Source organism: Micropterus dolomieu, linkage group LG08 (genome assembly GCF_021292245.1).
Source record: "Micropterus dolomieu isolate WLL.071019.BEF.003 ecotype Adirondacks linkage group LG08, ASM2129224v1, whole genome shotgun sequence".
NCBI lineage: Eukaryota > Metazoa > Chordata > Actinopteri > Centrarchiformes > Centrarchidae > Micropterus > Micropterus dolomieu.
This window is the reverse complement of record NC_060157.1, coordinates 16,055,279-16,072,199: the sequence shown is the minus strand read 5'-3', so window position 1 is coordinate 16,072,199 and position 16,921 is coordinate 16,055,279. Positions and strand designations below refer to the sequence as shown.

General features: G+C 42.6%; 2 protein-coding genes across 11 annotated transcripts in view; both read right to left on the bottom strand.

Moving 5' to 3' along the window:
• wnt5a (wingless-type MMTV integration site family, member 5a) overlaps positions 1 to 4,200 on the bottom strand; it is a 16,562-nt gene extending 12,362 nt beyond the window's left edge. For 2 of the 3 annotated variants that reach the window (XR_006826146.1, XM_046057391.1), the window contains exons 1-2: positions 3,236 to 4,199; positions 116 to 264 (exon numbers count right to left, since the gene is read on the bottom strand). Coding sequence is in view for 2 of the 3 variants with exons in the window: in XM_046057391.1 (XP_045913347.1) it covers positions 116 to 252 (137 nt within the window). In the remaining variant the exon portion in view is untranslated. Of the gene's footprint in view, positions 1 to 115; positions 265 to 3,235 lie in introns of all 3 variants that reach the window. The other variant, XM_046057392.1, reaches the window with a different exon arrangement.
• A 1,728-nt stretch (positions 4,201 to 5,928) lies between these two features.
• Positions 5,929 to 16,921, bottom strand: part of LOC123974780 (ERC protein 2) — a 166,059-nt gene continuing 155,066 nt past the window's right edge. For all 8 annotated transcript variants that reach the window (XM_046055673.1, XM_046055679.1, XM_046055678.1 and 5 more), the window contains one exon: positions 5,929 to 7,370. The gene's annotated coding sequence lies outside the window, so the exon portion shown is untranslated. The remainder of the gene's footprint in view (positions 7,371 to 16,921) is intronic.

Genomic DNA, 16,921 nt, shown 5'->3' with positions numbered 1-16,921 from the left:
AAAGCTGACAATCTCCACTGGCCACATCACAAGCGAGCACACACAACAACACACCGTGCACAAATGAAGGCACAACCAGAAATACTATGCATATGGAGAGAAAATGAATGCATACCACCAAGAGTTGGCCTCCACCACCACCTGCATGAGGAGTGTGAGGAGTGTGAGGGCAAAGACACAGTTTCTGGAGTCCAACACGCTGCCAAAGGGCCAGCAAACCGGCCGACACACACAGCCCAGCCCCAGTTTCATGCTGCCGCCGATCTGAGGGAGGACAGAGAGAAAGATGAATGTCAGTCTGGATGTTTGTCTTACACACAGTTAAATGTAAATAATACAGAACAAGAGACATGTCTATGATGGGAATGCAGGAGAAATTCTTTCAGCTGTATGCCTGCATATCTAAACTCTTTCTTTTACATGCAAACAGCACTGAGTGTGTGTGTGTCTGTCATTAGAGCCCTGAGGCCATCAGTGCTCGCACAGCAGAGCAGTCATTTGGCGGCAGGTCTGAGTGTGAATCACATAAGACATATAGACGTGCAGCCGGAGAAGACACACTGACCATGAAACCCCATCTAGACACATTCCAGACAGTTCACTTTACTCAGAGAAAGAGACACAAAGACAAATACAGACAGAGGGACAGACAGAGAGGCCTTGTCAGATAGTGAGTGTGTGTTACTTTAAATACATTTTGGCTTACTTATTTACTGTTGACATAAGGGTCAAAACAAAAATCGTCTCTGTTTTAACCAACATTTATGATTGCATTTTTAATGCAAATGATGGTTACCTTACACAAAAAACAAGATGTAAAATATGGGCTTAGAATAAAACACATTGTTTTTATTCCATACTGATTTATGTTCACTCTATGGCAGGCCTAATTTGTATTTGTTCCTGGTGCAAAGGTTTAATTTTCTTTGGTTATGTGAATAAGAAACATATGTGCGAAATATTAATAAGATTGTTATACAAATTCGTAAATTTCGTTTTCATTATAATTAATTTAAAACATTTAATTGGACTTAACAATATTTATACAAAACATGGAAATTAAAACCAAGACATTTGATTTTTTTTCCAACAGCTCCCTTTGCCATCTGTGATTTATATGGCTAATTATTATATATGTCATTAGGAAACTAGTGGTCATGTGGGTCTATAATTATATACAACTGAATGTTCATATTTATTAATTGACTATGGATCGTACAGCAAGAAGGCACGTCAGCGGGTGGTATATGGCCTGGATATACTATGCAGCCTTTTGCTATAACAAAAACTAGAAGGAATTAAAAGGAGAAAAAAAAAGACAATTGTCTGCGCGGCTTTGCTGATACAGTTTGGCAGCTATGTAGGCAGTAAATGAGTTAAAATAATTACCCCTAAATTTGCGAGTGAAACCGGTGTGCCAGCCTTCCAGTTGGGCCGTGTGTGAATTTTGGGACTCACAGCAGCTCTAATTTGTCACGCTGCGTTATTTTCCAGGGTTGAGTCGGTGGAGACCTGGGCCTGCCTAATACTCATTAAAAGGCAAGGCCAAGTTTACCATCACTCACCCAGCGCGCGCGCGCGCACACACACGAGCATGTGCTTTCAGTTTGCGCGCTGCTTCAGTAGGCTAATAGTTGGTGAGGTTATGTTCCTTGCAGTTCTTCCACATAAAATAAAAGCAATAATCCACAGAGGGCGGCGGTTTTACACTGATTTTAAACCAACTAATTGGAGCTCCTATGCCCGCCAGGAAGCGGATTTAAAAATATATTTTAATTTAGGGAAATTAGGTTCACAATTTTTTTTTTACTTTTGCGCCAAGCAGTAGGCTAAACTTAATCAGGAGTGACTCAACAGCGGGGGGTGACACAGGTTTCATTTTGCGTATGTAGCCTAGCCAACATGAACTGTCATGATGCCACAGGAGCTTGCAATTATCTGACGTTGCACAACTGAGTCTCAGCCAATCAGAGTACAGAACAGTAGCCCTAATTATTTAATAATTTCTGCGGCGGCAGCTATTCAACACTGTACATTGATTTATTATTTTTGTTACACTTAAAATATATATTCCTGCATTTGGCATCCCCGCTGCAAGCTGTTTAAATGCTGCGCCCCGTGAACCCTGGAAGGGATTTGACCCGAGTAAATGTGAGTGAAATATTCACTGGACTTGGCTGGATGACTGACGACTACCTTGCTGATTTCTGTCGGTAAAAGAGGCATCAAATTGGCATCACATTTCAAGAAGAAATCAATTAGAATACCGTCTTCCGGGTGATAAAACATCGGGCTGCTGTTGCAAGGGATCGCTTAAGAGGCTATTCTAAAAGGCCACCTGAGACTAAATCGATTTACATTAAAAATAAAAAAGGTAAAAAACGCAGCCTACCGTGTTTTTTTAAATGACAAATTATTTCACCTATTGGTAAAATTTGGTCCTCTGACATTGTTTTGGCACTCTTTGGCTGGAACCTTTGGCCAAACTATCATAACATTATTACAAATAAATGTAAGAGTATTTGAAGAGTCTTAATAACACATAATTGTGAAAATATGAAGGAAGCAATAGAGGGCTATTGTGTTCATTTATAACAACTTTTAACGGATTTTTAAGACACTATATCTACAGAATGGCCTGCATCTTTAAGCCTCTGATCATGTTCTATCCTCTGATGTATGGCGATAACTTGTTTTTTGGGGGGGCGTTGGGGTGCGAAAATCGAAAGAGCAATTAAATAGGCCAGAGAATATCCATCTTTTCTCAAAGTGCATGGCACTAATTAATTTGCTGACTAATGAGTGAAAAATTAACCGAATTTAATTGCGCAAAATGAGGAGCCTATTTTTTCCTGCTTGTCCTGTGTTTTAAAAAAAACCAGGAGAGGGAGCCAGGTACAAGGATTTGATGAGGAGAAGCAGCACAAAGAACTTTGCCTGACTTTAAATGGGGACCGTTAACAATGAAAAAGGGAAAGCAGACACTTTTTTAAACATTTATATGCATTTAAAACAAACAATTTTGTTCATTCAGGACACGGGCTTATGGGTCACAGTCAATGCAGTCTGAAGGGGTGGGGGCATGTTTCACACATCACATCTGTCAAAAACTTCCACATCTAAGAGCCAGTATTAGTCCCAAAAAGTCCCACTGAAACACGCAGTTTCCACTCTAAGATAAACTGCAGCTGCATGGAAAAGTGAGTGAACCAGGAGACCTGTAGGTCCTACTCACCAGGGAGCACAGCCCGTTAGAAGTTATAATCCACTTTCTGCAGACGATATCAAACCAATAATCCCAGTGAAGGCCAGGTGGATTTACGATTTCCTTTACCGCTGCAGGGAAGAGTAGTCTCGTCGTTTTATCCGGATCTCTCGGAAAGTGCTTGGTTAGGGTGAACAGAGTGTTAACGCTAAAGCGGAGAGGTCTTCAGGTTTGGGGTTTTGGTCAACTCGGACGCCCAACAATCAGTGAATGCGCTCCGTGCGCCAAACAGTTTAGAGGGCTGGTAGTAAGCAGCGGGATATATGAAATGTCCATAAGACAGTGTGAGGAAATTATCAGTTCCTTTAACGAGTCAGTGCGTGACTTTGCGGTGACTATTAACAAATAAAACCCATCTACGGAAACCCAAAGTGACACTGGCGGAAACGTCGGATGTACTTTGTCGGTTCTCTTCTAATTGAAAGCGGCCTACTTTTAGACTCTCTATCCAAGTAAAAAAAATGACCTCCCGATTATAGCTACACTATGTCAGAACAAAAACAACACGAAAAATGTGATGAACAATAAATCCAGCCGCGAACACGCTCAGGTCATAGCGCGTTTTACCTGCGGAAAGATCCACTGGGTGATCCTCGCCACAAACGACTTGTCAATTTACCTTCCATTCTGTGCAATAACGACTTTGACAATTCCTCTTCTTGAGTCAAGTGTCGTCACATGCAAAAAAAAGTAGTCATCCGCCTCGCCAAAAAACAAAAACAAACAACAGATGCCACAATTAATCGGCTCCAGACAGTATGCTCCAAAAAACTTTCCGCGCGGACTATCTCCAAACAGTGCGGCTTGGCGAGCGCGCACGGTGCCAAGGGGAGGAAAAGAGCACAGCGTGTGAACAACAGCGGCTTTGCTGAGGCTCCGAGTCTGTCGTCCTCCCACACCGTATGTGTGTGTCTCGGTGTGTTGAAGTGCAGAAAAGTATCGCCGGCTATCCCTCCCTCTCTCTCTCTCTCTCTCTCTCTCTCTCTCTCTCTCTCTCTTTCTCACCTGCTTCAGACGCCTCCTCTCACAAACTACTTCACTGCGGCATGGATACGCAGCGCAAAACCTTCAAATGGCGCATGCGCTTCACATTTCTCCTCAATTCCCCCCCTTTTTTTCTTCTTCCAGCAGTCACCAACTTTCAAGCAGCAAGGAATTTGAGTGTAGGTAAAATTGTGGAGAGAGAGGAGAAAGAGAGGGAGAGAGAAGGGCGGAACAGGCTGTAACAAAACAAGCGTCTCTATTACCTAAAATAAACGTATAACGCACCCGAGGCGATTACCTTATCCATACCAAGGCAGAGGTAGGATTTTCACTGGCGGCAGCTCGAGTTACCACTCAGCTAAAATCAAGACAAGCAGGTCCATATCGTGTGCTTATACAGGCTGCTCTCATCACCTGAAGGCCTGCGAGTATTACGGTCATTACGGTAATTATTATTGCATGGTACATTATCTCAAAACACGCTGCAGGAATCTGCACAGTTCACAGTTCGATATTTTTCAATGAACCCGGTGATGAGTGTCAGAGGACAAAGCGTTTAATAGTTTCACGTGTGTCACTGTAGATTTCTCAGTCTGTACACGCTGAAGGCATTCAAGGGTGAACGCCGTGTAATGTTCAATCGCGCTGGACAGAACAGCATCTGGATTGAGGAAATACAGATAGAATAACAGTCAATAAAAGAAGTAAAACAATGTTCAAATTAATGGGCGGTAGGTGGGGGTGGGGGTATCACCTGAATATCTGGCTGTGTGCCCAAATAAAGACATGCCTCGGGTGATAGAGGGAGGAGAAACAGGAGGGGAAGAGATTCATTCAGACCTTTTTATTATACTGATGTTGTTTTAGCCTTAGTTATGTGCATCAATCTTACAGGTCTGCTACCGATATGATTTAAAATCAGCTCCTCAACCCTTATTTAAATGAAGGCAGAATCAGTATTTGTCAGTATCACAGACAATATGTATAAGAATGGTCATTTCTATTTCAGAATTGTACATGAAACACCTAATTTTAAGATCCTCTAGTGTTTCTGTAAAAAATGTAATAAAAAACATAGCTGATTCCGGCCCCCCATTTTTCTAATTGATATATTTATGAGTTAACTCATAATGCTTTTGTGAGAGCCCTCATTATGCCATATTTTCCCCAATGCGCACATCTCCTCCAGGAATTAAAACGCTTCACATGTCCGTGAATACCTGTGGCAGAATTGAGTGTGAAGTGCCTGCAAATCTTGCCGGAGTTCTGTTCCCAGCTAATGTTACTGTGGTGGATGCTGGAGGCTGCGACTGCGTCAAAGAGCACTTAAAACATGCTCAGCCACATTTCTGATCCCTCACCATGCCTCCCTACCCCCCTCCCTCCTCCATCAACCCCCAACGTTCCCCTAGGAAGAAAACTGGGCAACATCTGGCCAAGTTTATGAGAGAGAGAGAGAGAGAGAGTGAGGGGGGGTGAGGGGAGGAGAATTGGTAGACCATGAAACTTGGGAGAATTCTTTCATGGGCAGTGCAAGAATCTATTGTTGTAGTTGCCATTAGTGGCGGTGAAACTATAATCTTGTGAAAATACCCATTGTTGCGCTCAAATTTACCAATAACACAGCCGATGTCAATGTTCACACTATTGTCTTTCTGATAAAACACATGTTGCAGTTCTTGTGAAAACATCTTTTATTCAAACAACAGAAACAAGCTGACCACTGCAAAACACCGTGGAACAAGTCAAGGGTGAGTTCTGTTACCCTGTTCTGTTACAGTTCACAGTCAACACACTCATGAGAGCAGCATGAAACCACACACACACAGACACACACATGCACACACACTGTACAAAAACTGTACATACTAGGTAAGGGTTAAATGGCAACACTGTTTTACTGTTGAATAAAAACACAACAATACTGTACCTTATTGTCACCTCAGTACACCTCCAGTACAGTGAAACAAGTAATGACGCAGTGCTTTTAAATGCAAGTGACTTCATTATAAACGGATTAGCCACTCAGTTTCGAAGGATCAATAAATAGACAGCAAAATAATATATCACTCATCAGCGTAATAAGTCCAACACGCAGCTGTTTAATTTCCACAAAAAAAGAAAAGAAAAAAGAAGAGTGGCACTCGAAACTGTTTCAGATGTAGAAAAGCAAACAGAACATGATATTGGTTCATTAAACAAACGCACAGCAGGCTAAAAGAACACAAGGAGAAAGGTATAAACTGACTGTAAGCTGGCTGATTTGAGGTTAGCGGTGGTTTCCTTCCTTGTTAATAAATGTCCTGATTTACAGAGAAGGTGTGAGTTGATCCGCAAACTGTATCTTGTGGGGCATCTTTAAGCCCAAATGCGCCTTTCCTTGTTGATCTCTCTGCAGGAAGTAGGAGCTGGTCAAACAAATGAGTAACCATTTACTGGCTAGTACAAATGATTCCGATGCAGTCTCATTTCAGGAATTTGTTTCAGCACACAGGTTGTCTCCTTTGGCACAGTACATTGAGAAGGTCTCTGTGGATTGTGGAATTTGAGGTCCATGTTGTGATATTTATAAAAGTTCGCTATTTAGCTGCAGGTGTAAACACATTCATGCCATCATAAACCAGTCCGGGATTGCCATGGGTTTACAGCTAGTTCCACTGGCTCAGCTTAGCCACACCAGTAGTCGACAGTGGTGGAGTGATTGTCGGTTGATGTGAAGCCAGAACTCTGTAGCACTGCAGTACTGTAAAGTGAATCCAGCTTCCAGTCTATTGAAAACAGCTAGGGAAAAGAAGGCAGTGGACCGCTTGCCAATACCTCGAAGCTCCACACTGGTGACTGATGGTCTGGTGAAGGACATTCACCCACAGTGGGCTTAGGTCCTCAGTTGGCCATTGCATTTTGTCAGTGAAGGCGACATTCATCAGTAAGATTGAGAATGTCTGACCAGCTGAACGCTGAGCTTGTCCACAATACATTAAAACGGTGGGTCCTGGAGTGTGTATATATCTAGTATGTGTGTATCTGTTTATATATGTATGTCTGATGGTCACGATGGTGGGGAGTCTGCATTCTTGCTGTTGAAGCTCTTGAACCTCTTGGTACCTGGCTCTACAAGCAGCTGTGGAAAGAAACATGGAGATAAATAATCAGTATGAGAGGTCAACCACAAAGAATGAAAAACAATGCGAAAATCCACACAGTGATGTGAAGATGCTTTATTTAGACAAGGATCTTAAGTTGTTTTTAATTTCTCCAGTTGCCTCCAAAAGGTCGCATCATACAGTTACATAGCTTGATACAAACAGAACTTCGACACAGATATTTTGTTCTTTCTTAGCGTTAGGTTGACCATTTTCTTCCTCCAAATGTCTGGCGAGCCTCCAGGGCTCCTTAAGAATGCTTTAAATGCAGCTGGCAGCAGCCCAAGCATCAAGTGCTCATTAATAAAAAGAAAGAAAGAAAAAAAAACTATCGGAATGTGTCTGTTATTCGGGCCTCACAGCAGTCAGCAACAACTCACTTCTTTCCTGAGGGTTAGGTGGTTAAAAAAAAAGAAACAATGATGTATGTCTAGTTCACTGGGTGCGCCTCATTGGCTGAGCAAACAGGCCCCAAAATAACTACCAATCACTGAAGAAGTTATCATCAGTCACTCTGGAGAGGGCATAGTAAAAGCACTTTCATACAAACTTTGTATGTTGGGGTGCCAGAGACATTCAGGTGAAGCTGAGGAATATGTTGTGATAAAGATGATCGGATCTGTGTAGTGTGTGTGTGTGTGTGTTGCATAAAAATCCTATGTCCAGTTCTGCAGGGCTGCTCGCACTCTTCCTGTCTCACTCACATTGGCTACAAGGCAGAGAAGGACCATCCATTACAGCCAGGAGTAAATAAACACGAGCAGCAATTAAAGTGGCATCATTTGTTATGCAACACAGGGTGTGTGTGTGTACACAAGCCTGTTTGTGTGTAAGTGTGACCCAATGTGTGTCTGCCCATGTAGATGTATGCTTGTGTGTGTGAATTTTTGTGTATGTGTGCTGGACGCCATTCTCAGATTTCTTCGCCGTCGTCTGCACTTAAATTAATGATTTGGGGGCCAGAGAATCAACAAATATGGCCCCCGGCAGGGCATAATGGAGAGCACGACCCGCCTGTGGATGTGTTTGAAGACCGCTCCTCTTTCTTCTCTGTCAACACCTCACTACCTCCACACAACAGACGCATTCACTACACAAAATCATGTGTGACGCCTGTGTTCATGTTGTTAATGAGGAAGTGTGTGTCGCTATGTGGTCATGAATGTGTGTACGCTTATCGGCCTGTGATTATTTTACATGTCAGCATGTTGTGACAGAGTGTTAAAATCATGTAGATTTTTCCGTCCTAAATTTGTAGTCATGATTATGCCCGCTTTAGAAACAGGTGACAAAGCAAAGCATATTATATCAGCCAGGAAAGCTATTCTGGAAACTTGTGTTTGTTGAAATCAAATGACGCGACCCTGTACGCAGGATAAGCGGTTGACGATGGATGGATGGATGGATGGATGGATGGAAATCAAATGGTTCCGACAGGCTGCTTAAAGCCTTCTCATTGGTCCAAAAGGTTCTGCATCATCAGCTGCTGCAGGCAGCAAAAAAATAAAGCCAAGAACATTTTAACAAATTGCATACTAGCTAGAACATGTCACTGTTTCTGTAACTGATCCTAAGAAATTTTGCATTAAGAAGAATACGATTGAAAACATCCGGCTGCTCTGACTGTGACGAGACAATTCCTTTACACGACTTGTTCCAACGGACATTTATCCAGTGTTGGAATGATGTTTGATACAAAAAACTTGCAGACAATTGTTTAGGCAGAGCCGCACAAGAGAAGACTTTTGACACAAAGTCATAAACACACCCAGAGATTCCATTTATCAAAAAGACAGCACTGTGGCTGCATAAGGAGTGTGGGTAGGAATGCGAGAAATTGCACTGTAATGTTCAAACCGTGAACTGAATCCTCACGGGAAATGGCAACTGATAAAACTAAAACATTAACACTCACTTCAACAGATCAGACTGATCTGTTGGAGTGATGACTTCACTTAAAAGTAGGCTTAGTGGGGGCTAATGGCACACACATTCACACACACATATGAACATACATATTTTTGAGTCTTATTGAGGTTTGCGTCCCTTTAAATCAAAACTTGCTGCTCTATCAATGCATACTTTCAAATGGCAAAAATCTAATTTCCCTCTCGCAGCACTCATCCACCATCTCCTTCTAACACCAATCAGCCATTCCTATCTTCTACTCCCTGCCTAACCCTCATTTTCCTCCCCACTCCTCTACTCTCAGTGTGCTTGATGGTGGGATCAGACAGGGTGAACACTTTCTCATATTAATACTGGTTTAGCCTGCGTCTGAGGACAGGAAATCTATTGACTTATCAAAATCTGCAAATGCCCTTTGCATAAACAGAAGTCTGGTTGAGGTGAAGAAGCATTTATACAGCCTGGTACCCCTGTGTACCGGGCTGTATAAATGCTTCATTTTGTGTCCAGTATTGTGTATCTACATACACAACATACCAGATTAAAGTCCTTGTAAGTTGTAAGGTAATCTAAATGAGGATGTAAGGTGTCTATTTTGTTAGTCCAGCTAAATATCTCCCAAAACCTACAACTGTCTGTCTTTGTCCTGAGGATTGGATATCAAGTCTGAGAGTCTGGATGTGAGCGGCAGAACCCCTTCTTCTTCTGTAAGTGCTACTAATATAAACTGCCTGTTAAATGGATCCTTGCAGAGCTTTGGGACCACCAATGTTAAAGTGCTGCTCTTTCACTTGGAATTACCCTGTGGTTGGTGTCCTTTCACTCATACAGAAAAAAGAGAAACACTCCAAATTCAATTACCAGTACAAAGATTGGTACCCCCAGCCCCCTAACCCCACCCTGCCTCAACTCACTCTACCAAGAGGAGAGATGTAAAACAAGCCATTTGGTGGTATTAAGGGGTGAAATACAGAGAGAGAAGTGGTGAACTAGCGAATGTAGCGAAGAACTCGCTGTTCTTTCAAAAATAGTCTTACATATTTCTTTTTGTAGAGATACTTATAATACAGTATAATTTCATGTTTCGGGTGGTCTATTTAACCTGGGAAAAGATGGTCAGAAGAGAAGCAACTTTGACAAAAATGCCTTGCGATGAAAAGAACTACAAAAAAAATCTCGGCTCTTACCATATGTCTAATTTATTGAATGGAGCAAGTGTATGTAATGGAGATGGTAAAAATGAAATCATACAGTATAGCATTTCTATTGCTCCATTGCAAGGTGTCTAAGGTACTCTATTACAACAAATGCGATAAAAAAACAGTTAAATGTGCTGCAGTTCCAATTCATTGATCAGAGGTCACACATTCCCATGAGTTAAAACCTCAGATTACGTATTAGATGGGTAAAAAAGGAAAAAGATCTGTGCGCACATGCCCATCCAATCATTTTGAAACCACAGCCCTTCAAAACCCTTAAAATTATGGTCCACATCAAGCCGTCCAAGGAAGAGAGAACATCTTCTGTGCAACAATTGCTTCAAGAGCTCTGCTCTTTCTTCCCCTACATTTCTCCTTTTTGCCTTCTCTCTTTCTTTTTTTCTGCCTGACTTTTACAACTTCCTCCTGGTTGGGGCAGCAGCTCTAACCCAAACAAAACTCCATTTTTTAGTTATTGGCCCTCATGGCATGTAATGGAGAATCAAGCTAATTATCCCTACAGCTGTTTTCACTTGCTTTTTATGTAAGCAATACCTGGCTGATCCAGAGAGCAACAGTGAGGCCCTTCTTAGCGCTCCAGGCCTCCAGGCCGGCTGGAATTAGAGAGCAAGATGCCAGGTTTTGCTCCCCCCAATACTGCCCGTGTGTACCCCTGCACCCATCTCCCAGCCCACAACCCGACCCAAAGCTTCCATTTCCACTCCCTAATACACCTCTCAAAACTCCCCCTTTGATGCCAAACAAAGGTGCTCTTCAGCAGTTAAGATGGATCTGCATGACAAGCGCTCATTTTCTTCCACCAATAGTCCCTGGCAATTAATAAAGGAGGTGAGCTAGGGTGTGGCTTGGATTAAATTGGAACCATCTCCTGCTGTCATGGGACTAGAAAGAGAGACCGAGTGCAAAAGAGAAGAGGGAGTGAAAGAAAGGCAGAGAAAGGGGTGGGGGTGGGGGGGTAAAGAGTGAAAGAAAACAATCCCTCAAAGGCTAATTACATAATTTCCTTCATCTGAGCAAACACATGCTAGGTGAAAGCAAGTGTGAGCAAGCCTCACAGATGCCAGGCCAAGAGGTGCTGTGGAGACCTACTAACACAGTCTACAACTGCTTTATAGCAATGGACAGCCCATGCCAAGAAGGCACTAAGCTAGACCTCAGGGGCAACATTATCCACACTGTCTGTAGCTTTTGTGGGATTCATATCCAAAACCTTTGTATTGATCCTCCTTTCTCCAGCAATCTCAGGGTAAAGTGACTCTGAACAGATAAACAATTGCTGGTGTAATGTTTCCCTCATTTCATTCCTCACTGCAGCCAGAAATCTGTTCAGTACAAACACCACTAGGTGGAGTTGACTGTTGATGAAAAAAAAAGACATCTCATGTATCAAACTCATTAAACTCCCATGGAGAGGCAGCGTGCATCTGTAAGTGAGTCAGACACCGCTTCACATGTGCCATTTCGGAGCTCTTTCCTTGTTTAAACACTGCTTCACCAGCGTGCATCGAATCCTTGTTTCTCATCAAACTGACATCTGGTTTGATATTGACAGAGAGGGAAAAAGACAGAGGGAGACATTGGTAGCAATTTTAAGACTTCTATTATTTCAGCTAAATTATAGCAAAGACTCTGCCAGCTACAAAAAGTAAAAGAGCATTCCCTCCCCTGAACTCTCTCCCTCTCCCTTTCTCTCTTTTTCATCTCTAATCCTGTGAGGAATGATGGAGGGCTCTCTGTGGAATGGTGGTGAGTTTCCCGAGTCCGGCCAAGGTGCACCAACGTACAAATGATACGGGTGGAATCTATAGTACCTACTCCTAATGTAGAGGTTGTTTTGAAATATTTCGCACACACGGACACAAGTAGCCCCTGTACACACACATATGTACGTAGGTGTGCTTGTATGAAAGCAGTGCATGTGCATGAATGTTGAAATACACGCACATAAATACAAAGGCACAAGCATCAGAATGGGAGATTTTTAAAAAAGTGTTATTGGCAGGACATGTTCAAATATTCATTTATCACTTAAAAGCCCCGTGGCGAAAAAGAAACTATTTCATGAAAGTGCATAGTGTTCATGCAGGTCCAAAATACAGGTTTGCACAACAACAATAAAAGGTGCATGGAATTCTCTCTGCTCCCAAATTCCTCGCTCCTCCCCCACTTTGTCTCACTTGATCTTTCTCTCTTAACGCTCAGAAGTTCCCCTGACTAATCTCACTCATTTACTACTTTAAGCTTTTTTTTTGTCTTATCACAGGATTTCTTCTCTTTTCCTCCTCGCTCTGAGACCAGTGAGAGTGGCAGTGTTTATGTTATGTGAGAGAAATGTCAAGAGCTCCACTGCGAAGTCTGCCTGTGAGTGCCTGTTACGGCTGTATATACAATCCACCATTGCGCCTATTTTTCATAGTACGAATGGCGCGGCGACCCTGGTGAGCTTGTGTCCAATAACAACACCTTGACCTGGAGCTAAACCTCGAAGCAGCCCATCAGAACCCACATTGAAGATCCCAGAACGCGCCTGCATCCTGCAGGCCCAGCCAGGCAGGGGAGACAAGTGAAACCTGAGCCCACATTAAAGCACCTCCATCAGGTAGGAGATCAGGGGAGGCCTCCATGCTCTCAGTGTCTGTGGGGGTCTGGGCCTCTGAGGTCCTATCTCACCTCCATCTGGAAAGAGAATCTGAGGGTTGTCTGATAGTTTGATAAGAGGCCATGCCGACTGACATGGTAACAGCCTCTCACCCCCATTCGCAAGAAACAGTGTGGATGCAAGCCTAGCTGTGGCGCGCTTGCATGCGGGTATGGAAGGGAGGGTGGAAGGCTTTGGGGGGGGTTGTGGGTGCATGGTGGCACTCACTTTGCTTTGAACGTTTGACCCAGTACCCTGAAATGTATGTACGGGTGCTACGCTTACAGAAACAGGTTTATAGTTTAACAAGCATGCATTAAGACCTTCTCTTCTTTGCTCTTTGTGCATTGAAGACTACATACACACAAATGTGGGAAAAAGACATGAAGAACATGATATTATAATTCATATGTGTGTTTTATAAGGGAGGAAAGTTTCCATGCAGGGGATACAGTGTGGGTTGGAGTCAAGACCTCGTTCCCAAAAGATGGAAAAGAAGGACAGATAGCCAGACAACTGGTGAAAGGCCTACTTTGCACAAACAGTGATGTTACAAAAATATATCTTTATCTGTTCTTCTTCTTCTCTACTATCTTTCTTTCTCCTTTTTTTGTGTTTATGTATGTGCAAATTACAAAAAAAAAAACTGCTGTGGTCATTCAAGCAGTCACCCCTCCGCTGTTTTCTAGGGTGCTATTAATGGTACACCCTCCTCTTGATGTCTTCTCAAGATGAGACCAACTCCGCTGACCCAACTCGTCGCTTCCTCTCTCTCACTGCCCACAGACTCACAGTTTCTCCATCTGTTTTTTATTGCCCATAGTTCAGTTCCCTCTCTCAACTGATTTGCCCTTCTACCATACCAGGCTGGAGACACAGAAGCATCTTATTTTTCCTCTCCCTGTTCTGTGTTTCTACAGTATAATAACTGATTCATAAAAGCTAAGTCTGAACACACAAACCTGATACAGACAACTAAAACTGCACTTCACATTTGATAAAATTTTGCCTGACTGGTGTAACACGCATGAATGAGAAAAAAAGGCTTATTACTGAGCTTTATCTGGGCGTTTGCAATAGAAATATTTGGACATGAGCCTAACATCTATACACAACTGGGAGTTAAGTGTGCGTGAGCATGTATTACTTGTGTGTGTGTGTGTGTGTGTATCTGCTATAAATGGCCACAGAGACAATGAAGCTGGGGCTTTGGATTTAAAATGGTTTGGTCATCTCAGATCTATTAAGGATCTCTCGAACCAGTTAAGCAAATAAATGTGATCCTTCAGATCTCAATCTGCTCTGAAGGAAAAACAGGCTCACCTTTACAGAGGTGTGTGTTGGTGTGTGTACCCGCACCAGCATGTGGATCTGTGTGTGTTTGCCTGTGAGTCTGATTATATGCGTGTGTGCGCACGCGAAAGACACTTGTGTCAACAAAATCTGATAATAATGTCTATTCAGTAGCTACAAGTATTTGAGGTAGACAAGTTCAGGCGGAGATTTCCACAGTCAGCTAAGATTTGTGTTTGGTCATCAAACAGTAGAGCCCCTGCCCATCCAATGTTAACAATGTGTTCATTTATTCCTTCAGCCCACTTGGACGGAGGGTTAACTGATTTTGTTTTGTGGTTTATTCTTCCTTCAGTATGCGTGTGCACATGATGGATTGACACGGCCTATTTACTCTGCCTCTTTATCAAACCAAATGCTAAACGTGTCAACAAACGGGATCTGAGACAGAGTGACAAAGTCGAGGTTGATGTGTGTTTGGGCTAACACAGCTGCACTGCGGTGCTTAATACTATTTAATTCCGGTCTCAGGAAGAACCAATCATGTTGTTGGCCCAGTCTGTTTGGTTGCTCCTGGGGTCAGTATAGCCCCAGGACATGAGACACATTGGATATAGGCTGAGGATAAAGAGGGAGGCTTTTACGATGCCTGGTGGTCTGCTGGTGATCTCTAACTCAGTCTGACCTTAGTGTCAGTGTGTGAGAGAAAAGGGTGAAGGTGAAGAAACACGTAAAAACAAGACAGCTACTTTTAAAGTTTCTAATTCTGAGCATTACTCTCTCAGAGACGAGATGAATGTGAATATGAAATATGAAGGAGGGGAGTGTTTTTGTGTGCATAGATGTGTTTGGATGTGCATGTGTGATAGGTACACCAGGCTGTGGGGTCCCACTGCCAGCAGGCATTTTGTGGTGCAATGAGGGAAGTAGGAAGGGGGATAATCAGAAAAGAGGTAAGGGGGAATGTTTTGAGGGAAATAACCCACCTTTGCAGCCTCAGGGTAGACAGATAGGGTGTGTGGTGAGACTGTGTCGGTGAGGTAGAAAGAGGGGCAGAGAGACGGGGTGAAATGGGCTATAGGAATATCTGATATAAGAGGTAGGCCAGAAACACACACATTTAAGTGCTCTTCTACTTCTCTGAACTATAAAATGCTTCTGGAGCACTAAACACCTAAACATGGAAATCTTTCACTATGACTAAAACAGCCGCCACTCCATGTGCAGCCATCTTGAACCTTTAACAACCTTTTTGGAGTGCTCTGTACAACACTGTGGAAGGCCCTGCCTGTGAAACTTAAAGGGAGATACTGTGGATCGTAAATAAGCATCGTAGAAAGAGACGGAGGTTTGGCTCCGTGTGCAGATAGAGAGTAAATAATCCTCATTAGTTTTGACAAATGGACTCATAGTTTTGTGATATTTACTGCCAAAACACACTGTACCCATTAAATAAGCGCTGATTGAGCCATCCACACCGACAGCGCTAAAGCTTGCACTTAACATATATTCTTTCTGTGGGGATTAATGCAACAGGTTATGATGCACTGGCTAGGCAAACACTCTTTGTTATGATAGCCGGGGATGAAATAGAGTGGTGCTAGGACTGTAATGTATAAAAACCTGTCCTCGCTCTGTTTGTGAAAGTCTGTGATGTGGAATATTGATATGGTGGCTAAGTTAGGGATCTCTTTTCAACTCTGGTTCATTTAACACAGACAACTAAAACTCATGATGTGCTGTTCCAAACATCTTATTGATATCAGGACAGAAACGTAGATGTTTTCACTTAAATGTAACCTGTGAAAGTTGTGATTTGTGAGAAAGTGATTTAGTGAAGTGTGTGCAGACTTCCAGACTCTCGTAAAGATTTGCTGTATGAAATGTTGAGGGGGTGTGTTTGTGTATGTCTGTGTGTGAACTTAGTCCATTTTGTTCGGGAGGTGCTGGGAATAGTATCGGCTTAAGGCTGAAAGAATTCAGGCCTCCCAAGCAAGGTCATGTGCTGATGTTTAGTAGGAGCTTTCTCAGGTCACAGACTGTGACTTTCAACCATCACTCACATTACCCCACATCTTTGAGTAGTTCTGTTTCACTGGCATACCCCACATCTCTCCCCCAGTTTGCTGTAATGACAGGTGACAGCCATCTCAGTCCACTTACATAGTTGAAGGAGAAGTCAACCCAAATAGTTGCTAGACATGAAATGGACATTGCATAGTAGAGTTGGTAGCCTTTGGGAACTTTAGGTATGGTAACTCTACGAATATTTGTCACATAGATTTAGATTTGACTTACAAATGTCTAATTAGGAATTCAGGGCACATTCATGCCCAATGATAATATTTCTGTTAAAAAAGAGAAATTAATTGAAATTTGAGTAGCTGGTTTTGGATTGATTATTGCTTTTCATTTTCCTAAAAAAATATAGCTAGTGATAAATATCATATGACATCAAAGTGGTTGGGCA